The sequence below is a fragment of the Eptatretus burgeri genome, chromosome 13 (assembly GCF_056783735.1).
Source record: "Eptatretus burgeri isolate ZD-2024b chromosome 13, Ebu_testis_v1, whole genome shotgun sequence".
NCBI lineage: Eukaryota > Metazoa > Chordata > Myxini > Myxiniformes > Myxinidae > Eptatretus > Eptatretus burgeri.
Genome location: NC_140973.1, coordinates 69,138,764 through 69,166,339, shown reverse-complemented (window position 1 = coordinate 69,166,339; position 27,576 = coordinate 69,138,764). Strand labels below are relative to the sequence as shown.

Sequence of the window (27,576 nt, the reverse complement as noted above, 5' to 3'; positions counted from 1 at the left end):
AAGAATAAGTCTGTAAAGAAGAAGAAGAAGACCGTAAAGAAGAAGAAGAAGAATACCGTAAAGAAGAAGAATCCTCGTAAGAGGAAAGACGTGGGTTTTTTGGGGGGGATTCATTTAGGTGGCGGCGTTGCGCTCTTTCTATGCTTCGTGCGGTTTTTACCTCAGGAGACATTACACAATGGTGAGTGTGTGTGTGTGTGTGTTTGTGTGTGTGTGTGTGTGTGTGTGTGTGTGTGTGTGTGTGTGTGTGTGTGTGTGTGTGTGTGTGTGTGTGTGTGTGTGTGTGTGTGTGTGTGTGTGTGTGTGTGTGTGTGTGTGTGTGTGTGCTCGCTCTTCGCTGTATTATTTTTTAAATTGAAGATCAGTAAATAATGAATGCGGCTTTTTGAAGATTTTCGTTGCTTCATCCGTCGGGTAACACCAGCAGCGGCTGCTGAGGCCTACTACTACGCTACTGTGGTAAACTGTGTTGCTTGAACGTTTTATTTCGATGTCCCTCTGGCTGTGCATGAAGCGGCACTCACGGTGAGGATTCGACCCAGAGGAAGCAAACCGACTGTTTGGGACTAATCTGTGAGCTATCTCAACTGGGTTCGATTCCCGTCCTGATTATAACACTGGTTGGTATCGAAAGACCCGTTGTATCATCAAGTGTGTTCTCCTCCCGATGGACACGTTAAGCCGGGAGAAATGATGTTATTAAATTATTTGCACTTGTGGTTTTTTTTAGTCCAAGTCTTTCACGAACCGGCTGGCCAGGCTTCACTGACGTTCGACTGAGGTCAGGGCAGGATTTTAAAATTTGTTCATGGTGCCGGCGATGGCTCTCCCGATGCGAAGGAGACTGGGAACCTTGATGTCCACCAACTTATGCCGGCAGACAGGGGATGTGTCCGTTGAACGTACATCTGATAGATTGCGCACACACGTTGAAGAATCACCTTGCCTGTGAAACAGCAGGATGACAGTTTATACCTGGGTCAGGATTCGAACCCAGGTTAGACGGCTTATTCTCCCCCACCAGGAATGATGATTGTACGTACCTTGAGGCTGTCCTGCCAGACCAACTTTAGCTACATCTCTGAAATGTTTTATTTCTCGATTTCTTTGAAAAAGATTATTTGTGTTGTAATTTTCGTTTATTTATTTATTTATTTCCCCCCCCCCCACCCCCACCCCTTTGCTACAGCGGGCGACATTGCGCTGTTATATATGTGTGTATGTATATATATATATATATATATATATATATATATATATATATATATATATATATATATATATATATATATATATATATATATATATATATATAGTAGAAAAATCGTGCAAATTATTATGCAAGCATCAAATTTGGCATTTCTGTTCTGTAGGGCTTTCTGATCAAATCTGCTCGATTGGCCATTTGGATTGGCCAAATCTGGAAAATCCTCTATTTCTCTTTGCCGACGACTCCACCCTCTGCCGTACCATCTGTCATCCCTCAGACCGGCAAGCAGCAGCTTCTTCACTCACTGCAGATCTGGATAAAATCACAAACTGGTCCAACACGTGGAACATGTCTTTCAATCCAGACAAATCTCACACTCTCACTATGTCTCTTCGAAAGGACCGTTTACAAAACCCCCCCATCCACTTTCTCAACAATCCTCTGGAAGAAGTCTTTTCTTTCAAGCTTCTAGGTCTCACTATCTGCCATGACCTTTCCTGGGAAAGTCACATTTCCAACCTCGCCTCAAAAGCCAGTCGCCGACTGGGAATCCTCCGTCATGCTAAGTCCTTCCTCGGCCCTCTTGAGCTCCTGACCACTTACAAAGCTTTTGTCCGTAGCCTGATGGAGTACTGCTCTCCCCTCTGGGCTGGTGCTCCTGCCTCCCACCTTTCTCGGCTTCACGCTGTCGAAACCAGGGCATTTAAGATCATCGGCATCTCCCGCAATGAAGCTGAGTCTTTGGGCCTCTCACTCAATCACCGCAGGTTGGTCGGTGGTCTTTCTGTCTTCTACCGACTTCTCTCCAGCCTTGCCCCCCCTGCTCTCTCTGCGATTTGTCCCCACCACATTTCCACAGGGCGCTCAAGGTCCGCCAACAACCCCCTTCGGGTAAAACTACCAAAATCACGAATCACTGCTCATCTTCACTCTTTCATTCCTCTTTTTTCCCGCCTTTGGAATAAACTTCCTCACTCTATTCTTTCCCATTCTTCCCTCCAGGCTTTCAAAACAGCTGTTCACCACCACCTCTTATCTTCCCCATCCAAATCCTCGATCTTTTCTACCCCCGATAATCCACCCAAGCCCACTTCCTTCATTTCTCCTGCTTTCCTTCCTGAAAGTCCCTGAAATGTCCATCTTCTCTTCGCCATGTTCCCCATCCCATCCCCATCCCTCTCCCTTCCACAGTTCACCTAATGTGTCTGTTCCCCACTGTTTTGTCCCTTCCACTCCCGCCCCTCTTGTCTCATGCCTCCTTGCTGTGAGTTGTGTGTTAGCTCTCATACGAGCCTCGACCAAGGTATACAAAAAAAAAACAAAAAAAAAAAAACATGAAAATCCAAATTTTGAAAAATTTGAAAAAAAAAAAAACTTCAAAAAGATTTGAAGTCACAGCTGGCTAAAATTCTTGAAACGCAAGTGAACATCCCAGACAGAGAACCAAGGGGAGATGCAGTCATCATTGATGGCTCAGCACTTACCAATGCCCTACCTCCACGCAAAAAAAAAAAAAATGACCATTTTTACAGCCATTTTTCCCTGCTGTGCAGGGGTTAGGCTTTTTCTTGAGGCAATGTTTTTTTTTATGGCCGGATCCCCTTCCTGACGCCAACCCTGGTCGCCTCTTACGACACACAGGGATATGGTACACCTATTCTAACTGGGGCATACACCGGGACCAGTACACTGGTACTCATTTCGCCGACCTCGGAAGGATGACAGGCTGAGTCAACCCCCTGGTGTTAATTCAGCAGCCACCGGGGCTTGAACTCAGGATCCTGGGATCCCAAGCCACCACCCTAACCACTAAGCCAACACCAGGCTTCCCCTACCTCCACGCACTTCAAAGATATTTGATGACTATGCCAAAGACGACATCATCCCAAAGGTGAAATCCTATGGTGCCAGGTACGAGAGGGTGGACGTTGTGTTTGTGTACAAGAAGTCAAGTCTGAAGTCCGAGGCAAGGTCGAAAAGGGGGCAAGGAATCGGAAGAAGAGTGACAGGAACCAGTAAGACCCCAAGTAACTGGAGAAGCTTTCTTCGAGATGACAGCAACAAGACTGAGCTGTTTCACTTCCTTGCGGAAAAGATGTGTGAAGCACAGTCGTTGTCACAAAAGGAGACGATGCCAGAAGCAACACAAGGAAGTCACTGGATGCTGTGTCTCCACGTTGTCATGAAGAAGCTGACACTGGAATATTTGTACATGCCAGGGATGCAACGACGGATGGGAGCAAGTCCATTATCATTAAGGCTAATGACACGGACGTACTGGTCATAGCAATATCTGTCTTGGTCTTGAGAACATGTGGATTGCCTTTGGTCAAGGAGCCAAGGCATGATGGATTCCAGTCCATGAGGTCGTTTCTGCAATAGGGCCTGAGAAAGCTAGAGGGATCCCATACTTCCATACGTTCACTGGATGTGACGTCGTGTCTGCCTTCCGCGGTAAAGGGAAGAAAACTGCATGGCAGACTTGGAACGTCTTTGATGATGTTTCTGAAACATTCACCAATGTCAGCCGGCATCCAACATTGATTCGTGATCTTGACTTTTTTGAAGTTTTTTTTTTTTATTTTTTTTTATTTTTTTTTTCAAATGGCCAATCAGGCAGATTTGACTAGAATCCCCCTGGAGAACAAATGTGCCAAATTTGATGCTTGTATCATCATTTGCACGATTCCTCTCAAAAATTGCTGTTATCTGCCCCACTAATAATTGGCTATTCTGTCCTGTGTCTTCTATCACACTTATTGGCGGAGATTGCCGGCGGAGATTGCCGGCGGAGATTGCCGGGTGTATTGTTGCCGGGTGTATTGTGGGCGGAGATTGCCGGGTGTATTGCGGGCGGAGATTGCCGGGTGTATTGTGGGCGGAGATTGCCGGGTGTATTGCGGGCGGAGATTGCCGGCGGAGATTGCCGGGTGTATTGTTGCCGGGTGTATTGTTGCCGGGTGTATTATGGGCGGAGATTGCCGGGTGTATTGTTGCCGGGTGTATTGTGGGCGGAGATTGCCGGGTGGATTGCGGGGCGAAGATTGCCAGGTGAATTGTGGGCGGGGTTAATGCGCAAGAGCGATGTTTTTTTTTTTTTTTTTTTTTTTTTTTTTTTTTTTTGTTTTGTTTTGTTTTGTTTGTGCTGAATCGTTTTCTGTGTGACGCCGGAAGTTTATTTTCTGAGTAGGAAGTGATAATCTTCCTGTTCCGTTAGTTGTTGATGCGCAGCATTGTAACTCTCGTTCTTCATTGTTACAGCGCGGCGACATCGCGCTGTTATACAATTGGCTATTCTGTCCTGTGTCTTCTGTCATGTCTTCTATTACACTTATGGCCATGTACGTCCCTTTGATCTGAGTGCTATCAATAGAAATTTGTCCAAAGTACATAAACTCTTCCCATCATGCATGCTAATTCACCTTGTCTACATTTAAATTTTATAACTGCAAAATTGTTTCATCATTCTTAACCTGGACTTTTACTGCCCCCAGCCGCGCGATATCGAAGTATTCACTTCTTGTTGGACTTGCGTATCTCGCACTCACGTTTCTAACTCACCCTCCTTCTTCCATCACTCCCCCGCCAGATTCGATTCATCCTGATTCAGAACCGGGCAGGAAAGACACGACTAGCAAAGTGGTACATGCAGTTTGATGATGATGAGAAACAGAAGCTCATTGAAGAGGTCCATGCAGTGGTCACGGTTCGAGATGCAAAGCACACAAATTTTGTAGAGGTGAAAATTATTATTATTATTATTATTATTATTTCTTTTTACATTTGTATCTTTGGTGTTTATTTGAAAAGTATATTGCCTTTTAGTGCTAATTTGATTCCTCACTATTGTGGCTTGTATTTGGTTTAGATATGCAAAAGACTTTATTTATTTGTATATATATTGTTGCGAATTCACGCCCGCCGGCGTGCGAACGGCCACGTAACTCGAATTGCGGCACGTCACCCACTGGACGGACAATTCTGTCGTGACCCTCTCGGACTAACGCGGGAGCTAGTCACGGGTGGGCCTTTCGGACTCACCACGATCGTGCCAATCGGCCACCCGCGTGGGATAGGGTTGTTCGCCAAACTCGACCTACCAAAGTACCCACGCGGAGGGTAGACCGGGCGATCGCACCTCGCCGCAGGTCGACCCCGGACACGGGCCGCTTAAGCGACCCGTTCCGTACTATTGGGATAACCGAGCGGTGTTATCGTCGGCCTCGACGGTTCCGATTTAATTATCGGGCGTATTAAGCCCACTACCAACCCTTTACGTGAAGCAAGATGGAGATTCAATTAATGAAAAGACGAAGCGAAACGGGAAAACAGTTCAACATGATGCACATTTATTCCGCAGCACACGGAAAGCACACATATACAATTAAAACAATTATGCACAAAAAGCAATTGCAACAAAAGAAACACAACAATGCAGATCTACAAGCGACGATGCGTACACACGGCAACACTTACACAGTTTTACTTCACCAGACTGGCGCCACACACACACGTTTACACAGAAACAAAAGAAAAGGGGGCAGACGTGGCCTGTGGGCCAATATTTGCGCGGGACCTGAAAGAGCGGTCAGGTCCGCGAGACCGGGTGTATCCTACCCGTGTGTTTGTGATGTGGCGGCGCGGCGGTGCCCCGACTTCGTGCTCCTTCGCGGGTTTCGTTGGCACTGCTTGGAGTGGGGTGGGAATGGGGCCCCCTTTTCGCACTATCTCAGCGCGGGGGTAAAAGGAGGGGAATTGTTGATGCTCTTGGGAAAGAGTATGGCTGGCTTGCTTGGGTCCCGCGACGAGCGATTCCACCGCGACCTCGTCGCCGACCGCCGTCTTCCTTGCCTCGGACCCAGGCTCTTCGGTCTCTTCCCCAATTCTCCTCAGCCGACTGCAGCAAACCACCTGTACGCCCTCGCCTTCCGACTCCACTCCGCGCTCCAACCCGACTCTGCCCAAAACACTCTCCGCTCTTCTGAGACCGACTCGACCCAAACCGACTCTGCCGCTGCCACTGCCACACTCTGCTCTCCAAAACTGACCCGACTCAGATTCGCCCCGCGCTCGGCCTTTATAGGCCGGCAGGAGAACCCATATGCAAATTTCTGGATCAGAACGAGCTCGGGGGTGGAGCCACGCTCGCCCATTGGACGGAGAAAAAGGGGCGTGAGTCTCCCCTGAGCCTAGAATTTGCATATCTCGATTCCACACAGACGCGTCTTGAGGCGGGGCCAAACCGCCCCGCGCTTGCTGATTGGACGGATCAGAAGTGGGCGTGTAGCATTCCTGATCCGAATTCTCCTCGGAAAGGCCGCATTTTGCACTCGTGGCTCGCCGCGCGTCCCGTACGAGCCCAGGACAGCCTAACGCTCCGTGCCCATAGGTGGTCCGGGAATGGCCTCAGAAGGAGAGAGGTGGAGGTGGTGGAGGGTTTATGGTGGTGGTTTATGGCCATGGTGCCGTTCGGAATGGCGGTGATGTGATGTTTGCGGGAGCGAGTTGTGAAGGTAAAGATCGTGGCTGTTGGCGTTGTTGTTGCTGTGAAGCGGCGTTGTGTGATGGCGGTTGAGACGTGGTTGGTTCAAAATAAAGATAGAACAGAAAAACGGCTATCTCAAAGGGTCGCAGCCCAAATGAATCACATTTATTCCCTCTAAACAATGGGTTTGGGGCTAACTACACATGTACTTACAGAGATATCTCACCTATGGGACCTGAATGGTGGTTTGCAAATTTCCTCAACCGCAACAATATATACACACTTTTGTGAGGTGCAAGGCAATTTGAAGTCTTTATGTATCGACTGTATCTCATGGCGGTGTCATGTCGCATCTCGGTTCAGTGTGCTCCTTTCGTTAAATTTATTATTCCTGACTGCAAATCTCCTAATTTGTGATCAGCAAGGCAGAGGCAATGTGTTTGTGTGGCAGATGACTCTCAGGTTGCACAAGTACCGCGATGGGGCATGCCCCTTTGGCTTTCACGAACGTCTTGTGGTCAGGAGTTTGGTTTGTATTTTTATATATATATATATATATATATATATATATATATATATATATATATATATATATATATATATTACTGCTATTTATTACCTACATCACCAAAGGTAGCTAGAGGTTATGGTTTTCACCCCTGTCTGTTTGTGTGTTTGTCTGTGAACAGGATATCTCAAAAAGTTCTGGACGGATTTGGACGAAACTTGGTGGACAGTTCGGGTGTGTAATGATGAAGAACTGATTCGATTTTGCTGGTGATCCGGATCTGAATATGAGAATATTTTTTTTCAAGTGATTCTTCACCGTAGAAAGATGGTACCAAAAACATTTCAAAAAGTTCTGGACCGGTTATGACAACTTTGTGGATGAATTGGGAAGGTGACGAGAACAAGCTGATTCAATTTTGGTTCAAGGCCGGATCTGGATCCGGACTATCAGTGGGATCCAAAATGTAAACTTCTGCCTGGCGGAGGTATGTGCTCTGCCGAGTGCTTTTCTCGTTAAAATTTGTTTTTAAAACTTTAGTGAGAGTACTAATATAAATGTTTCGGATCTTTCCTTGATTATGGGGGATGGTGGAACTTGTACCTCTCCTCCAAAATGAATTGTAGACTCGGAATGAATTTCATATTAATTTAAGCCAACTTGTGGACGAATCATGTCATTGGGATAAGCAGTGATCTTGTCTGCTCTGCTGTTGAAGGTTTATGGGAATTGTCTTTTTGTGGTGTCCCTTATGATGCATTTGTGATCCCTGCCTGCTGTTCACCCCAATCTCTTCTTGCTTCACCCCAATCTCTTCTTGCTGGTGGGTGTTTCTCCCCAGTTTTTCCATTGTAAATAGCCCAGTGTGTCCTTAAATTCCTACTTTATCTGAGTCATCTTCGAAGGAATAGAGCTTCACCGGCTGCCTCCTCCCCCCCCCCCATTTTTTTTCTTCTCCACCACATGCTTTAGCCACGAGGAAGAGCTATGACAAAACAAATCGGGACACAGCAGGGTGGAGGGAGAAAGTAGATGGAGAGGGACAAAGAAGGGTTGCAGGCAATGATGAGGGGTAAGGGAGAATGCAAAGGGGGGACAATATGGATACAACACAAGCAAAACTTTTGGGAGGGTTTGGTTGGGGGTGGGGGGGTGGTCGGTTATTGGGTGTTGAAAATAACATGATTTTGGATGGAGAATGACCAGAGATGGTGGTGAACAGCTGTCTTGAAGACTTGGAGGGAAGAAAGAGACTGAATAGAGTATGGTAGGTGGTTTCACAGGTGGGGGGAAAAAAGAGGAACAAATGAGTGAACGTAAGCAGTAGTTCTGGATTTAGGCAGTGTCACTCAGAGGGGGTTGCTAGTGGACCGCATGCATGCGGGGGGACAAAGCACGGAGAGGGCAGATGGTGCAAGTTCAGAGATGAGGTGGAAGAAGACTGAGCTACCCCCATAGATGTAGCTTCATCGTGAGAGATTCCTCTGATATTGAAAGCCTTTGTTTCCATGGTGTCAAGCTGAGCAAGATTTTAAGCAGGGGGGCCAGCCCAGAAGGGAGAGCAGTATTCCATCGAGCTGCAGATGAAAGCCTTGTAGGTGGACAGGCGCTCAGGTGTGCCAAGGAAGGACTTTGCATGATGGGGAATGCCTAGTATGGCTTTGGAGGCCATTTTTGAAATGTGGCTTGCTCAAGAGAACATGGCTGAGAGCGAGTCCGAAGAGTTTGGGAGTATTTGCAGGATGGTCCTTTTGGAGTGAGAGTGTGACCTTCTTAAGATTGAAATAAATATTCCAAGTGTTTGACGAGTTTGTGATTTTTGTCAAGGTCTGAGGGGAGGCAAGAGGCTGCTTCCTGTCTGTCAGAAGGATGAGAGACGTCATGACAGAGAGTGGAGTCATCAGCAAAGAGATAAAGAGGATTTTCCATCGTTGGTGAGATCATTGATGAAGATTAGGAATAAGAGAGGGCCAAGAACACTGCCTTGGGGTACTCCAGCCTTGACAGGGAGAGGAGATGAAAGGGTTCTGTTGAGAGCCACATGTTGGTTATTAGAGTGGAGGAAGTCAGTAACCCAAGAGTGGAGTTGGCCTTGGATTCCATCGGCAGCCAGTTTGGAGAGCAAGGCAGGATGCCAGATGTGGTGTAGCGGGCCTGCGGGGGCAGGGCATGATGTGAGGGAGTGTGGTGGAGGAGTGGTTAGAGTGATCACGTGCTTGCATGGGATATAGGAGTGCGCGCCACCTGAGGCATGGTAGTTGTTGCTGTAGCCGTTGTGGCCTGGGAGCCTTTAAGTCATGTGGCTTGTAGAGTGCATCGAGTACGTAATAAAGGAGAGTTACGGGCAACGTACGCTCACGCTCTCGCTCGTGCAATAAAGCAGGGTTGAACTGTTCCCCCGCTCTTCTCTGCCTTGGAGCACCTCTACCACGACACCACAGTTTGGCGACGAGGCTGTTCGGATCGGCGTGTGTAGAGTGGTTGGGTTCGGATCGGCAGCGAGTAACTCAGCGCACCCCGCGCGGTTCGAGGTCGACGCCGGGCGAGGATCCCGGAGGAGCGCAGCGCAGGTTTCGTGCGCCGCACGCACAGGCTCCGGGGCCGGGCGTCTCACCGTCACGGCCGGCGCAGGCATGACAGAAGGTCGGGACACGGGGCACGGACGCGTGCCCGCCTTCATCGGAGACGACTTCGAATTGTTTTCTGAACAGTTGGGCTGCTATTTCCACGGTCACGTTGAGTGGACAACGGCCGTGGTCGGAGTTCGTTTTATTAATGCTTGGCAAACCTCGGGAATGGTTTCTGCGAGGTCACGGCTAAAGAACGAGGACATGTAGTTCAGCTCAGACGCGGTGTCGAATGTCGCGCAAGCTCTGAGGAATGTCCGGGGTCTCGATGGTCGGTGCGCAGCAGATGATCCGGAGGTCAGCGCGATGTTCCAGGCGCGCACGGCCGCGCGCACGGTCTTCGGCGCGGGTCGTGGCCGAGCGTTGCAATGCAGTCAATCGGACGGCGGTCTGAGCATTCGGGGACGTCTATGGTGTGTGTGCCGAGAGTCATCGCCCATCATAACGGTCATGGATGGCGGTGTGCGAAGCGACCCTTACGCCCCGGGTCGAGTCTTGCAGCCTGGGTACAGAGATCCCGGCGACCCGGAACGGGAGATACTGCCGATGTTAAAGCTGCCTTCAATTGGTCCGGAGGTGACAAGATCAATGGCAGGGGAGGTTGAGATGACCGGGGCACTGATGCTGCCCGTGTTGAACCTGGTTTCAATTGGTCCAACGGTGACAGGACCAGTGCCAGTGGAGGTCGAGATGATCGGGGCACTGATCGGGTGTCGAGTTGAGTCCGCTCGTGCTGCCCTCGCATCGCACGCGTATGCCGGTGAAGCGCTGCCGGCAGTTGGCGGGGCACACGTCTTGGTTTCCCAGCGGGGTCAGCGGGTTGCAGTTCGTGGTGCGAGGGGTGGGACTCGCAGTTCCTGTTTCGGAGTTCGTACCTCCAGGTGCACCTGTGCCTCCTTCGGGGCACGTACCTCCGTGTGGGCCCGGGCCTCCCTCGAGATGCGAGGGTGAGGTTCCGGCGACGGGGGCCGCGACGATTCAACGTGAGCTGCCGTTCATTGCTTCCTGCGACGATGATGTACGGTTCTGGAGCAACGGGAGCCAGGCCAGCCGCGATGAGCTCTCGCGCTTCGGCTGCACTCGTGGTGCAATGCGCGCCCGTGTCGTTCAGGCGATTGCAGCGAGCCAGTCGCGTTTAAGGAGTTCGCGGGTCGCGACTGTCGACGACAAGCAGGTCATCGCTACGTTGCGACGACAACCGAGAGACGGACACGTGATGTGGTTCATGGGTTGCTGTTCGTTGCGTATTTGATTTTCATTGCTCAAGTGATGCAGTTTAACGTTGTTGAAATAAATGCCGACAGTTCGTGTGTGAGAATATGTTTGGCTGGGATCAGTCAATGGGATTTTCGTTATGACCGATGTGATATGAAGGCTTTGGGGGCGATCGTGGCAAATAAAGAGGTTTTATTGACCTCCCGCTGCGTGGGCGGGCCACGGGTTGTTACTCTGTCATGTGTGGGGATTATTTTGGGAGAACGCGCTGTACGAAAAAAGAAGTTTGCAATTGCGCAGACGATGTTGTTGTTGATTTATGACATGACTGGATTTGATGTGTGGTTTGTATGGGATTGCTGCCATCCAATTGCCGTGTGGATCTCAGAGATCGACTCAGAGCCGGGGCTGGTTCGCTGTTCAGCGTTACCCCCACCTCTGGTTTCGGCAAGGTCAGACGTGCCTGGCACCTGGGGCGCAACTCTCTGTTCTCGCCCGAGGCCGTTTGGGCGTACGACGTTGGAATCTCAGCTGATTGTAATGCGTGGGTTGTTATGGGGTTGTTGGTGCACCCAGCCGACGGCGCGGTTCAGCGTCCCCGCCCAAGGCCAGTCGGGTTTTGCGCTGGCGCCACGGCTTCCAGACAGCGGGCTTCCGGGCTCGGAATGTTTATCTGATTCGGGTCTGGCTGGGGGAGATGTGCCGCCTTGTCGGCCGGGGGCGTTTGATGGTGCTGGGGGAGGTTTGCTCGGGAGGTCGCCGCGACCTCGCCGGAAGGCGTGTAAGCATGAGCCTCCTGGGGGCGCTTCTGCTGCGTAGTGATGCTGTGCTGCCCGCCTTGCTTCTTGATATCTGTAACGCGGTCAGGGTTTTTGTGGGTTCGTTGTGCAACTCAGTCTTCGGAACCTGTCCATTGCAGTTCCGCTCGCTCGCATCGACATGGTATATGGTGTGATGTGCCTATGCTTTGGGGTTATTATCGTTTTTGTACCTTATCTGCTTTTATTTCATGGTATCCTATGCTGATTACACTGAACAACAAAAATTTTTTACTGGAGATGTGTAAAGTGATTTAGACTAATTTGGGTACGCTGATTTCAAAAATCATAACCGTTTTGCTGTATCACGTCAGGATTTTCAGTAACAGAAATATTCCCATTGCCTAGAAGTCAGGATTTCAATGAAATTTACAAAAATTCATTTATTCATTTATTTCATCATGAATGCTTCAAAATTATAGAAATTACAGAAAAACTCCACTAGAATGTAATTAAAAATGCTTTAGGCATTTGGCTTTGCGTTTGTGCTGCTCTGTGTCAGTTTCACGATGCAGGAACCAGCAGAAATCGCCCATCATGTTCGGGTTGTGCCGCCCTTGGTAACGCGTCTCCATGAGTGAAATCTCTTGGTGGAATCGCTCGCCATGCTCGTCCGAGACTGCTCCCAAGTTGTCAGGGAAGAAGTTCAGGTGCTGGTGGAGGAAATGGATTTTCAGGGACATCCTGGAGCCAAGTTTCCTGAAGGACTCCAGCAGCTGCTGCACTATTTCTTCATAGTTGTCCGCACGCTCGTTCCCCAAGAAGTTGTCCGTCACAGCTTTGAAGCTCCTCCACGCTGCCAGCTCTTTGGGGTTTAGAGTTGTCGGAAAAGTTTCGTCCTTCATAATCTGTCGGATTTGCGGTCCAACAAAGACACCAGCCTTGATCTTGGCCTCCGACAAGGTGTTGCCAAACTTTTCCTTGAGGAAAAACCCACGCCCATTCAGATCCATTGCCCGTACAAAACTTTTCATCAAGCCGAGCTTTATGTGGAGTGGTGGAAGGAAAACCTTGGCTGGGTCGACAAGGGCGACATGCTTCACGTTGTGTCGACCAGGTACATGCTCTTTTCGCTCTTCCCAATCTTTCTTCGTCCAGTGATTCTTGTCGTCTCTGCTATCCCAGAGACAAAGGAAGCACATGTATTTCGTGTAGCCTGACTGCAGCCCTAACAACAGCGCCACCACTTTCAAGTCTCCGCAGATGTGCCAGTTGAAGTCATTGTACTTGATGGAATCAAGCAGCTGCCGCATAGTCTCATAGGTCTCTGTCATGCCGAACGCGTGAGCCAGTGGGACTGATGGTTTCTCGTTGCCATTGTGGAGCAAAACAGCCTTCAAGCTGTTCTTCCCCGAGTCGATGAAGAGGCGCCAGTCTGCAGGATCGTGATCAGACCCAAGTTCTTTCAACAGACCGTTGATGTCACTACAGAATGTCATCGTGTCTTCCATCTCAAAGAACTCAGCCATGTCTCTGTGACGTGCTCTGAACAAGGATATCTTGGTGTTAGGTTCAAGTAGATTCCACTGCTGCAGCCTTGATCCAAGCAGCTCTGCCTTCGCCTTTGACAGCGAGAGATCTCTTACAAGATCATTTAAGTCTCCCTGGTTCAGAAGGTGTGATTCTTGAGTGTCGGGTTCAAAAGGTTCATCATCACCATCCTCTTCACCACTGCTTACAGCTATGTTCTGATCAGCTGGAGGTGTTGGAACGGGGTTCTCGTCATCATGAGGCACAGGTTTACGAGCAGAGACGCAGTCAGCGTACTTGATGTGACCTTTATTCTTCTTGTTGAAGCCGGCGATGCTTGTGCAGCAGAAATAACAATCATCATGATGATTCTGCGGCTCACGCCATATCATGGGCACCGCAAATGGCATGCTCGCGCGCTTGCCCACCAACCACTGAGTCAAGGTTGTGTGACAGCTTGTGCAGCAGATGTGTGGTGCCCAGCTCTGTTCTTGGTCCCCCACCTTACACCCGAAGTAGTGAAAGTAGGCGGCCTTCATTTTCACTGCTGTAGATATACTTCGCTGTTGATCTTTTTTGGTATACCGACCACAGACATAACAGAAGTTGTCAGGATGATTGGTACAGTAACGCCTACTCATCTTTATCTGAAAGAAAGAAATATAACACAAGTTAACAACAATTGTACGAAATAGACATGTTAAAGACATATGTAAATTTCATTGAAATCCTGACTTCTAGGCAATGGGAATATTTCTGTTCCTGAAAATCCTGACGTGATACAGCAAAACGGTTATGATTTTTGAAATCAGCGTACCCAAATTAGTCTTAATCACTTTACACATCTCCAGTAAAAAAAATTTTTTGAAATTTGTTGTTCAGTGTTATGCTTATTATGATGATGGTCATTTAATAATCATGGTTTTAGGAGGGAGGAGTGCGGTGTAGCGGGCCTGCGGGGGCAGGGCATGATGTGAGGGAGTGTGGTGGAGGAGTGGTTAGAGTGATCACGTGCTTGCGCGGGATATAGGAGTGCACGCCGCCTGAGGAATGGTAGTAGTTGCTGTAGCCGTTGTGGCCTGGGAGCCTAAGTCGTGTGGCTTGTAGAGTGCATCGAGTACGTAATAAAGGGGAGTTACGGGCAACGTACGCTCACGCTCTCGCTCGTGCAATAAAGCAGGGTTGAACTGTTCCCCCGCGCTTGTCTGCCTTGGAGCACCTCTACCACGACACCACACCAGACTGTATCAAAAGCTTGAGATATGTCTGATTATTGAGGGCCTCCATCCATTGTTGGTAGAGTAGAAGCAGCATGTCTAAGATAAAGTGACCAGGTCTGAATCCAAATTGATGATCTGAGGCTGTTGGAGAAAAGATTTCTCTGAACGGAGGCCCCAAATGTTTGAGTTCCACACAGGTGGAGAGGAGCTGCTGATAGGACATAGGGATGTGGCAAGGAGCAAGGAGAATGAAAGCCGGAGGAGGTATGGGGAGGGGCAGGGGGGAAAGCTGAGAGGGGCAGCACAACGTTGAGGATAAGAGCCCAGAGAGCAGAAGTGTGGGTGGAGGAATCGTACTGACATGTAGGCGATTGACACCATGAATGGATGTGAAGGGGAAATGTTTGGCGTGTGCACACGGCCTTTGCAAAATTTGATACCTCAGGATTCCCAGACTGGATAACCTGTAACAGGTGCTTCATTGGTAGGGTGGTGGAGAAAAATTAAACTTTGTTTTTGTTTTGACATCGATTCATATCCTGAATTATAAAAACTGAGATTGACCTGATTGCTGTCATACACAGGGTAAAGTGTGCGTGTCTCCGAGCATGTGGTGTCGTGAAAACGGCCCTCGAACTAATGAGAGACCGCCTTCAGCTTTGCACTCGCAGTGCTTTCTTCTAAACAGGATTTGCTGTCGTGCAATCTAATCAAGAACAAGTTATTATTTATTTATTTATTTATTTATTACTCCTGGTGGCTGGTAATTGATTGGATAAGTATGTGATGCATGAGAAAATTGATGTCGTGTGAATCAAATCTCGGCCCGAACAAAAATAATAACTTTAGCGAAGTCGATGACTCACCATCGAAAGCCCCCATGCTTCCAACCGAAAGCGAAATTTGAAGATAGCAAAAAAATTGAAAATAGTAGAGTTCCACCAGAAAATAGCAGAGTGACCCAATATAAAATTTAGTTTAAAAAAAAAAAAAACAAACAAACATCTTGTGTCCCTCAGTCCCCATCCCTGGGGCGTGAACCACGGTCAAATCCCAAAAAATCATTCCATATTTCATGCGTCTCCCCATGTTGATTGCATATACAAAGTTTCATTTAAAAAAAATGTTTTAAAATGTGCTTGTAACTGCAATTGTTTTTTTTTTGTTATTTGACTTTGTAACTGCCCCAGGAGGCGAGACCAAAAATGATATTGCTCTCGCACCTTCGTGCCATGTGGTGATCATAACTACCGAGTTTGAATATCTGTCAACCGTTTAGGAGGAGATATCATGACAGACAGACAGACAACTGATTACAATGTCCCCCCCCCTCCCCAATCGTTTAAAAAAAATTTTGTTTTCTTTTTAATGGGTGGAGATAATTTCCAGACTCTGTAATCGTAAGAGCGTTCTCTCTGCGTCTCGGAGGTTTGCGGTTCAGCGATTCATACCAAAGACTTGAAAATGGCACGTGCTACTTCCTTGCTTGACATGCAGCATTGAAAAGGTTGAAGAGCACAGGCAATCTCCATAGGATGGCATCCAAGGGGAGGAGGGAATTGCTCCTCAGGAAATTCTCTGCTGAGTGTGGTGAGAAAGGTGGTGCCATTGTTGTCACTGAGCCATATTTCATGTAAGAATATATAAAAGTTAAAGAAATTGTCACTTTTTTTTTTTTTTTGAATTGACTGCCTCTTATTCATTTATTTAATTGTTGCATAGATATTCTATTTATTACCTCTGCCACTGAAGGTGAAGGAGGTTGTTTTCACCCCTTTCTGTCTCTCTGTCTCTGTCTCTGTCTCTGTCTCTGTGTCTGTCTGTCTGTCCTGTCTGCCTGTGTACAGGATATCTCAAAAAGTTGTGGATGGATCCGGTTGAAGTTGGGTGTGTGAAAAGGACAAACTGATTAGATTTTGGTGAATATTCAGATCCGACGATGACAATTTTTTCCAGAGATTCTTCACCATTGATTAGGGCTAAACTAATATGTGGCATGATACCTCAAAAAGTTGTGGACTGATTTGGATGAAACTTTGTGGACAGGTTGGGGGTGTGACGAGGAAGAAATGATTTGATTTTGGTGAACATCCGAATCTAGATGCGAGAATTATTTAATTTTTAAAGTAATTCTTCACCATTGAGCGATGGTGCCAAAAAACGATATATATATATATATATATATATATGTATATATGTATATATATATATATATATATATATATATGTATATATGTATATATGTATATATGTATATATATATGTATATGTTATGATATTTCAGAAACGTAATGGACCCGATATGTTCTTGTGGATCAGACATTGCTTGGCGGAGGTATGTGCTCTACCGAGTGCCCTTCTTGTTTAATTTATTTCAACAGTAATTAAACATTCATAGTCAGGAGTTTGTACATGAATGAATTGCATGCAGGATAAGGACATCAGCAGATATTGTACTGTTACGAATTTGCACCTGCCGGCGTGCGAACTGCCGCTTTCCACTAATAGTAGCAGCTCGCCCACCGGACGGACAATTCAGTCGCGACCTTCCGGAGCAACGCCAGAACCCTGTCATGGGTGGGTCTTCAACCCCACCACGGCCGAGCCAATTGTCTACCCGCGCAAGATAGTCACTCGCCGAATTCGATATACCTAAGTACCCGCGCGGACAGCCGACCGGGCGGCCAAACCTCGATGCAGGTCGGCTTGGGACACGAACCGCTTAAGCGGTCCGTTCTGTTCTGCAGTGATAACCGAGCGGGTATTATCGCCCGACCTCGCCGGATCCGATTCTATTTAACGGGTGTTTAAAACCCAGCTATTTATTCCGCGATGCAAGATGGCATTTCAATGTGGTGAAAGGAGGATGCGACGAACGGGTTACATTTGAACCAAGCACATTTATTATAATGAAACACGGAAACAATGTTGCAATGGAACAATCATGCACGTATACAGAAAAGCATACACGAGCAAGGCAAACAAAAGCACGGGAAAGCACTAGGACCGAATATTCTTATTATTTCACAGGTACTTAACAGGTTCACTTATGGACACGGCACCACATCATTCACACAAAAGAAGAAAAAAGACCCCCCCACAAACAGGGGGGTCAGACTGGGCCCGTGGGCCTTTATGGCATGGGACTTGGCTGACCGAATGGGTCCCACGAGATCGACACTGGTTACCTCCACCCTCGTGGTGCGACGGTCGGCGAGCTCTCTCCGGCACACTCCTCTCGTGCGTGCCTCGACCCTGGACCACCGCACACAACCCTCACAACTTGGCATCCAGAGGGAAGGCACCCGGAGCTCGAACCACCACGAAGCAGCAGCAATCACCCAATGCCACGAAGAGACTAAGCTCCCCCGAAGAGACAATACGACTTGACGACCAACAGCGAACGAACCTGGCATCTCGTGCACCCTTTTATCCCCCAGGTTCCAACGCCTGACTCCTCCCCATTTTCGGCTCTGCCCCCCTTCCAGCTCCTGCAGGAAGCTTCTAGAAAAGGGGCGTGCCCTCTCGTCCCCCTCCCCACGCGCCACCCGGGGGGGGGGGGGGCGCTAGAGAAATCATTCTTGGCTCAGGTCCAAGGAAATCATTCCCCCAAAAAGAGGCCCCCACTCTTTCTCACCTTTGACCTCTGCTCGGATCGCACCTCCCCACACCAAGCGCGGGAAAAATCCGCGCACCATTGGAGGTTTCTCCTTAGTCTTTTTGCTCGCGTTGCGCTGGCTTTCGCAGATGCTATTCGTTGGTGCGTGGGATTGTGGTGTGGTTGCTTGTAGTTGTGGCGTGGCTGGTGGTTAGCATTGTGGTTGCAAAGGTGATTGGGGTGGAGAAGGTGGTGAGGCGATGTTGTTTGGGGTTAAAGTGGTGAGGATGGTGTGGTTTGTGGAGAGGCACGTGTGGTTGTGGTGGAGGTTGTTGAGAGCGACGTTGGTGGTTGTAGTTGATGGTTGAGGCGATCATGGTTGTTGTGATGGTGGCGTGGTTGGCGTTGTGGTTAAGGTGGTTGTTGTAATGGTGGTTGAGATGTGGTTGGTCCAAAATAAAGATAGAAAAAGAAAAACACTACCTCAAAGGATCACAGCCCGGTTACACGAAGAAAATCCTCTAGACAACGGTGGGGAAACCTATCTGAACACAGACTTACCGGAATAACTGAACTAAGGACCTTTATGGTGTTCTGCGAATTTCCACAGCCGTAACAGTACTATTCCGTGGACATATTGACACAGTATATTTTCTTCCTGACAGTTTCGCAACTTCAAGATCGTTTATCGTCGCTATGCTGGACTCTACTTCTGTATCTGTGTCGACGTGAACGATAACAACCTCGCCTACCTGGAAGCCATTCACAACTTTGTGGAGGTAAGAATGTTTTTGAATGTCCTGTGAATGCCTTCTTCAATTTCATGAAAGCAATCATGTATTTTTTTTTTTTTCTTAACTTCTAAAATTTTTTCTTCTTTTCGGTCAATGCAGGTTTTGAATGAATATTTCCACAATGTGTGTGAGCTGGACTTGGTGTTTAACTTCTATAAGGTAATTGTTTGGTTTCTTTTGTCGAAGCAATGTTGTTCACTAAAAGTACAAACAGGAAACAAAGGGTGCTTTGAACGACCATTTCTTCCTGTCACATGGCAATTAAGCTTAGCTCTGCAAGCTTCTCTTTGTATGCCATAAAGCAAAACATGTTTGTCTCAATGTCGACGTGTGATACATAATTGGTGTGTTTTATTAATATATTTTATGGTTGGCTATGAAAATATATGGCAAAAGTTGTGAACTGACCATAAAGCTTTAAAGACTGGGGATGCCAGGGTATTCATGAATAATTGATAGGTCACACGATCTGGCAGCGATATTGGATTGAGTGAGTCTTAAAAAATTCTTTCTTTTGAACCGCTTCATTATTCGACGTGAAACTTCACAATTATGATGTAGTGGTGGAGAATGTATGTTTTAAATTCTAACCTGATCGGACACATGGTCTGGCAGCCAGAATTATTTAATTTTTTGGATCTGGGTTTTTTTTTTTCTGGAATAAGGCTCACTTGGCTGTGCCTGGATTGGTTTGAGGGTGGAGGAGTAGCAGCTGAAACACGAATCCTATCTCGGTTCCTCCTGATGACTTCATCTTTGCTTTCTGCTTGTTCGGGTTCCTTCTGATGATTCCAATTTGGTCTTCCATTTGATTTCATTTGAATTTATTTTTAATCCCATTCTGTATTCAATTGAATAATAAGCGTCATGGGTCAGGGTCACGTGTCCGTTCAAAGCGGGACATCTTAGTACCCGGTCATCCCTGCCAGCAGTTATAAAGTGGCAGTTATAGTTATGTCTATTATTAATTATGGAATACACCAGTACACAAACACCACACACAAAATACATGACAGAAAACTACACAAACGCCACAAAAAAGCCCTAGCGGGGATCTGAAATGCCCTATTGGTCTTTTTAAATTTTTTGTCTACAATGTCGAGGCTCATAGAAGAGCAAACACAGAATATATAAAAAGGGGAGCAGGAGACAAGAGGGGTGGGGACGTGAAGCACAAAATAGTGGGGGACAGACATTAGATCTGTGGAAGGGAGAGTGAAGGAGTAAACAAGATGGCCCCTCAGGGACGTTCAGGAAGGAAAGACTTTGAACGACGTGGATTTGGGCTGGATTAACGGGGGGGGAAGAAAAGATCATGGTTTTTGATGGGGGAAGATAAGAGATGGTGGTGAACAGCTGTTTTGAAGACCTGGAGGCAAGAGTGGGATTGAAGAGAGTGTGGGAGTTTGTTCCAAAGGTGGGAAAAAGAAGGAATGAAAAAGTGAAGGTGAGCAGTGAGTCATGATTTTGGTCGTTTTACGAGAAGGCGGTTGTTGGTGAACCTTGAGCACCCTGCGGAAATATGGGTAGGACAGATCGTAGACAGAGTAGAGGGTTAGAGGCTGGAGAAGAGACTAGAAGACAAAGACCACCGACCTGCCTGCAATGAGAGAGTGAGAGACCCAAAGACACAGCCTCACTGTGGGAGATACCAATGATCCTAAATGTCTTTGTTTCCACAGCTTGAAGCTTAGAAAGGTGAGAGGTGGGAGCACCAGCCCAGAAGGGAAAGCGGTGCTCCATAAGGCTGCAGTTGAAAGCTTTATTTGTGGTCAGGAGCTCAGGTGTGCCAGGAAGGACTTTGCACGATGTGGAATGCCCAGTCGGCGACTGGCTTTGTCGGCGAGCTTGGAGATGTGGCTTTCCCAGGAAAGATCGTGGAAGATGGTGAGACCCAAAAGCTTGAATGAAAGGACTTATTCAAGAGAATTGTTGAGAAAGTAGGTTGGGTTTTTTTTTCAGATGGTCCTTTCTGCGAGACATAGTGAGAGTGTGAGATTTGTCAGGATTGAAAGACATATTCCACGTGATTGACCAGTTTGTGATTTTATCCAAATCTGCAGCGAGCGAAGAGGCTAATGCTTGCTGGTCTGAAGGATGACGGATGGTACGGCAGAGGGTGGAGTCATCAGCAAATAATTTCTTGTTTTTATTTGCAATCATTGGGGCTGTGTTTGTTTCTGTTTCATTTTCCTGTGTGGTAGTCTTCATTTGCACCTACGTTTGGAAGTTTGTTGCTCAATAGATGAAATATCTTTTCTGGTTTATTGTTTTCTTGCTCATGTACAAGTCTCATCCAATAGTCTGTTGAGCTTTTCACACGTTGTTCCGTACACTTGGTTAAGCTCCATCAGACTGCCTCTTCCTCCTCATCTTGGCAAGAACAACCTCATTATGCATTGCTTGTTGTTTTTGCAGAAGATCTTGTGAATCGTTAGCAATTTGGTTTCTAAATTATTGATCTCCAATTGTGCCCAGGTTATAATTGTACAGCTATATTGGAATACCAGAGCTGCAAGTTGGTTTATAGCTTTGGTTTTGTTTCCTGGAGAGAGGGATGACTTCAGAATTTGTCTTATTCTGCGTAGGTACTTGTTGCTGATTATTTTTCACCTTTTTTTGTGCTGTACTTGGGGTAGCCTTCCATTTGAAGGTATTTTTGGGATGCTTTGTTTTCTAGTTCCTGTGTTGTTTTACTTTGATCAATTTGAGATGTTTGTTCTTTTTGTTTTTCCTTGTGCAAATGTGCATTTGTCAAAAGCAAACTCCATTTGAATGTCCTCTGAGTACTACTTAACTAGTTTTAGCTGATCTGGCAATTTCTCATCATTCGGTGTGGTTTTTATTTTTATTTTTATATTTATTTATTTTTCGATCATCCATGTGCAGTAGGTGTGTTCCCTTTCTTGTTTCTTTGGTCATTTTTTCTGTTGTATGTTAGATTGTATCCATGTCCTTGTTTATTGATGAGGTTATTCAATCAGTCAAGGGACAGAAAAAACAGGAGGGGGGAAAAGGCTGTCGCCTTGTACGATACCACGTCGTATCTTCACTCCTGGGATTTCAATCTTTCCTTCCAAGTAAGGTAGTATTGTTGCGAATCTGGAAGCCGTGAGCACTCAACATACAGGTCCTATAGAACAGTTATATCGGTAAGTATGTGTTGTTTAGTTAGGGTCCCTGTCCCTTGTTTAATGGGTGAATAAATGTGCATGCGCTGTGAGTTACTTTGATAGTCAGGGTTTTCTTTTCTTTTATTTTAAATCCTCAAAACTACAACAATGCCGGCATCACCTTCACCTCTCTCTGGTCGACGCCATGGTGGGCGGAGTTCAAGGAGGAGCCTCGCGGTGGCCCGCGACCAATCAGCGTGCTACGAGTGAGGTGGCTGCCGCTCAGCCAATCAGATCCCGTGACTGTGAAAAAGGCGGTCCGCGTGACGTCATCACTCCTCCGGGCCAATCGACAGACTTGCCGCTCGTTTTAGCCAATGACCGGGCGACGAGCGATTCTGCACGCTAAAACCGTCCAGTGAGGGGGAGGGGGTAAGCGGGCCAGCGGGCCCCTTCCACCCTGGACAGGGGGAATAAGGGTGCGGCGTGATCGGACGACACCTGATCCTTCCTCCACAAGAACCGCAAGTCGGTTGCGTGCCGTGTCTCTGTCGGTGAACAAGGAGAGAGAAACTGGGAACACGAGTCGTGATCACGTTCGCCTGACACGAGTGGTTATCACGTTCGCCTCACATGCGGAAGGTCCGAGTCTGGCCAGCTCAACGTACCCGCACGAGGTCCACAGGTCAGAGTCCCGCCAGCTCAACGTACCCGCACGAGGCGCACAGGTCCGAGGCAGGCTCTGGTCTTCAGTTTGCCTTTCCCTCTGAGCTCGAGGCCTCAAAGGCTATGGCCACTGGTTCTTGGGTGTACGTGTGTGTGTGTGTGTGTGTGTGTGTGTGTGTGTGTGTGGTGCCAGTCTATTAAGTAAAACTGCATAAGTGCTTGTACATAAATTGCTATTCCTTCAGTATTCGGTTAACTCTTCCTTCTTGCGTGCTCCGCTGCCCCATTATAAATAAATAAATTTGTTAAATGTATCAGTTCGTTGCTGTGTTTCTTCCATTGGCTTAGCATGGCACGTGTTGGTGAATTATAAAGGCTGTTGCCGCTGTAAATGTACATTCAGACTGACGGAACTTCGGCAACCGTCTGCTCGGGTTGGGCATGCTAATGGCTCGACTCGTACAAGGGCCGTCGAAGGTGAATTTCCCCGGGAGTTTGGACGACGTGGGTATTTAGGTAAATTGAAATTGGCAATTGACCCTACCCCAAGTGGTCGACCTATTGTCAATCTTCGGTCCAATAAGGGACCCGTCGGCTCCGGAGTTGTCCGGGGTGACGACCTATAAATTCCGGGTGTTCGGTCGAGTCGACTCTGCAGCTCCATCTTGCAGTCATGCTCGTCGCCGATACCTGGCCCGCAACAGTATTAGAGTTGTGTTCCTGAGCGTCATTGCTTTCTCAATCAGTGTGACTATCTGGACGTCAATTTTGTATACTTGTATTATGGATCTGGAAACCATTTGCATTCCACATACAGATGTCGTTAAGTATGTGTGTAGTCAGATCCCTTTCCTTTTGTCTTGTGGGAGAATCAAAGGCATGCGTTGCGATTTCTTTTTAGTGAGGCTATTAAATCTTTCCATCCAATGAACCCTCCAACAAGCCATCTAACAACCATCCCATCTGCATGACCCCTTGGCCCATCACGATCCACCACCAACCAGCTGCCTTCTCGCACCCTGACATGCCAAGGCAAGATCTCGTGGTTCCGGTTTCTCGGCTCCCACGCACGTTGTAATTCTTTCATCACAATCTTTGCAACATTGATACTGTTACTCGTCAAGTATGAACCCGCGTGGAAAAGTGGCTGGGGTTTCCCGGCAGGGGCGAAGGCCCCGCCCCGGAAAGGCATGTCGTGGGACCCTGTCCAAAGGCGGACAGCGAGGTGTGTTCACCAAGGCCCCTCCCCACTGAGGGAGGTCCATAAATTCCCGACCACTCTGAGGCAGGGTCTTTTTGGGGGTCTTGGAGAGTCTTTTTGGGGTCCTGGAGAGTTTTTGGAGTGTTTTTGCTGTCACGAAAGGGTTTTTTGCTGTTAAGAAAGTCGTCGAGGCGGCGAACGTGTCTGCTGGCCCTCTCCGAGGAAGGAAAGAGCAACCCCGACCCCCCTCTGGACCCCACTACTCACCACCAGAGCTCCTCCACGAACCTCAAGTCCCACACATGCAACTGGGGACAAAACCAGCAACCATTGTCAGGTGCCGCAGCATGGAGTACCCCCTTTCTCCGACGGCCAGGTACCTAACCGAACTCTGACCCCCAGCTTGTCTCTCTCCTCAGCTGCAAGGGTCCAATAAAAAACTCTGGGTTTCTTTTCATTTGTGTGTGTGTGTGCCTGCGTGTGGGCCAGTCTTTAAGTCGAACTGAATAAGTGTTTTTGGAACATTGTAAATACTTCTTGCATATTCATGTTAAGTCTTGCTTTGTGTCTTCATTTACTGGAAATAAAACTTGTTAGAAATGTTCCCAGTTCGTTTCCGTCCCTTCTTGAATTGGTCCAGCATGGTTCGGATCTGAGAGTTTAGGCGGGGTTTTATCCCCGATAATCCGTCCATTCCAGCCGGCACGGCTTTGACAGTTTCCACTCGGCTGCACCCGAACCGGAGTTGGTAGTCGGTAGTTGGAACTCTACCGCAGCCGGTAGAGTGACCCGGTTTGAGCAAGACTTGCTGAGGGCGTGGTTTCCCCGGTAGTTGAAATCGCGTAGTTAATTAAGTAAATTGGTTATAGACAAATAGTCCCTACGCTACGCGGTTGAAATATTGGCGACCACGGTCGGTTCAACAACCCGCCGGCTCGCGGAGTTATCCCAGCAACGGCCTACAATTCCGGGGAGTTGGTGGGAGACGACACGAGCTTTCCCCACCGAGTGGTCGTTCTCACCACCGACCCCTGGCTCGCAACACTTGCATGCATTTTATCATCCATGAATGTGGGACACTATCAAAGGCTTTTTTTTAAATCAATCCAGGCTGTGAATAAGTTGGTTTGTCGGAGCTTGCAGTTTTCAAGTGTGGTTTTGTTTAGCAATAAATGGTCTATTGGTCCATGGAATCCTTTTGCATCCTTTCTGCTCGACCTCTCCAAAGCTCCTTGTTGAGTGAGGTGGTCGTAAATTGCGTCAGTCATTATACCTGTTAAAAGTTTGCATGTTGTTGATGGGTGGATGGGTTTCTTTAGATTTTGGGATTGGAAGAGTGTTGCCTTCTGTGAACCATTGATCCATTTGCTGTTCCCCTTGGATGAGTTTTTTTAAATGCCTGAGCATCGTGAGGGTGGAGAGCATGTCATCGTTTTAGCCAGAAGTTTGGAATTGCATCTGGGCGGCATTTGAAAGTCGGCACTTTTGCGAGAGATTTTCTAATTTTCTTCATCGATTCTCATTTGGTGTGTTTCCTGTAGATGTTGTTTTTTCTTTTCCAAGTGTTGTATCCAGTCTGCTTCCTTGTTGTGTTCTTTATCGTCGTCACATGTACCTTTCCAAAAATTTTATTTCCTTTTTCCCGAGCTCTCGAGAGAACCTTTTTGTGTTGTTTTCAAACTGTTGATTTTGATTTATTTTGTTGATTGCCTCATCATACCCCCCCCCCCCGATATCTGTTGTATTTGGAGTTTATTATGGGCAGCTTATGGTTTTAGCTTATTGTTTTCTGTTTCTATTTCTTATTTTATTTGACTATTTTCTTGAGTTTTAGACTGGTTTTCCCCCTATTGGATTGTTCTATTTGTCACATTGCCACCTTCAGTCAGCCTCTGCTTCTTAAGTCCATTTCCATGGTGGTGTCTTCGGGGGTAGGGGGGGGATTTTATTTTGCAGTCAATTCGCTTGAACTGTTGAACTTTGCACACCCTTCCTGTTCATTTTACTTTGATATTATCTCTTCATTTTGTGCTCTGTCATATGCAGGTGTACACTGTGGTGGACGAGATGTTTCTAGCAGGGGAAATCCGTGAGACAAGTCAGACCAAAGTGTTGAAGCAGCTGCTCATGCTCCAATCTTTGGAGTAACCCCCCGCTACCCTCATCACCCCCTTCTCTCCCATTACATTCACCATACATGTTTCTGTTGTGCCAGCAGAATTTGAAAGGACACTCTGTGTCCCTCGCAAACCCAACCCAGATCGTTAAGGTCCATACCGGTGGGGGGGGGGGGGTCACCCGCACTCATGATCTCATTACCTGTTCACCAGGATTAACGTTCTGACTTCCTTTGGTCAAATGTCTCCAAACCTGCATCTCGAGTATCTACGATGTCATGGTATTCTGATTCTGCACACCAGTATGTATTGGTTTTGATTTGTTGATTGTGAGGCCTTGTGATTTAAATTATTATCAAATGTTGTTTTCTCAAAAAGGAACTTTTGCCCGTTGAGTTAAGTGTATGAAAGTTATAAATGTTGTTCCTCAAACTTGGCCAAAACTGCTTTGCTCCAAGATGATTGATAAAGTAAGATTGCTGCAAGCTTGTCGTCGTCCCTCTCCTGATAGCCTCCTTCATCAAAGCAGAGGGATTCCTCTGTATGAACAAACGTGTTTATGGTGTATAATTTTCGCTTTGGGCACTTAAAGAGGAGTGCACCAAGATATTTGAGGGGAGCACAGTGTGGTTCATTGTTATAATGAGGTTGACATCGTCTCAATTTCCTGGTTTTGTCTTGTCGTAGATCTTTCCTCCCACCCCCGCATATATCCTGCATTTTAATTTGAAACACCACTGCCCTTGCTTGTCTCGATGACCGAAGTTTCTCACTTTATGCCATTTCAAGAAGCCATATATATACTCTCCTGCCCCCTCCTCTCATGCCTCGTTATAGTCTTCACCCACAAAATGAGGTTGTGTGCCCGTAAGCGATGCCGTTTATGGGTGCGTGAGCTGGAAAGCGTTTTTTTTTTCTTTTTTTTTTTTTTCTTTACTTTCAATCCGTTCACATTGAGGAGGTAAGATGATGGTTGTGACCGTCCTAAGGCATTGGGCGCTGTTACTTTTCCGTTTACGTTCTGGGACTTTATAACTGTTGATATATCTCTACTCGCTAATCATTCCGTGATTTGTTGCTGATATTTCTTGTAAATATTTATTGAAGCAATGTCGAATATTTTTTTTCCTTGTTTTTACACCTGAAAGTGTTTAGCTTTGTAATAAGCTAATCATTCATCCAAATTGGTGATTATGTGTGTTTATAAAAATTCTCGCTCTTGGCTCTATAAATTGGCAAAAAATAACAGGTGGATTATCTTTTCTTGTCCTTCAATCGATGTTATAAATAAAACCCATTTGTGATGATCCTTGCGAGGTGGTTTACTTGTGAACTTGTTGCTTCGCATGTTATCACCACACATTTTGAAAATAAAAGCGGCGGGGGGTGGGGGGTATACTATAAGTGCTCCATCTATCTGTCCGTCATGCTATCTCCGAAACGGTTGTGTAGAAATTCACCAAGCTTGGTAGTTATGATCATCACTTGGCAAGAAGATGCAACGGCAGTATCGTTTTTGGCCCAACCTCCCTGG

General features: G+C 47.1%; 1 protein-coding gene across 2 annotated transcripts; it reads left to right on the top strand.

The window, feature by feature from the left end:
• On the top strand, positions 1-27,355 carry AP2S1 (adaptor related protein complex 2 subunit sigma 1). Of its 2 annotated transcripts, none has more exons than XM_085852861.1 (5): positions 1-181; positions 4,800-4,949; positions 18,817-18,930; positions 19,045-19,104; positions 25,972-27,355. In XM_085852861.1, exons 1-5 carry the CDS (start codon positions 179-181, stop codon positions 26,071-26,073), a joined length of 429 nt encoding a protein of 142 aa, XP_085708987.1. In that variant the 5' UTR covers positions 1-178; the 3' UTR covers positions 26,074-27,355. The 2 variants fall into 2 exon arrangements, with proteins under 2 accessions (XP_085708987.1, XP_085708986.1); XM_085852860.1 differs by lacking the exon at positions 1-181 and adding an exon at positions 325-459.
• The last annotated feature ends 221 nt before the right edge of the window (positions 27,356-27,576 follow it).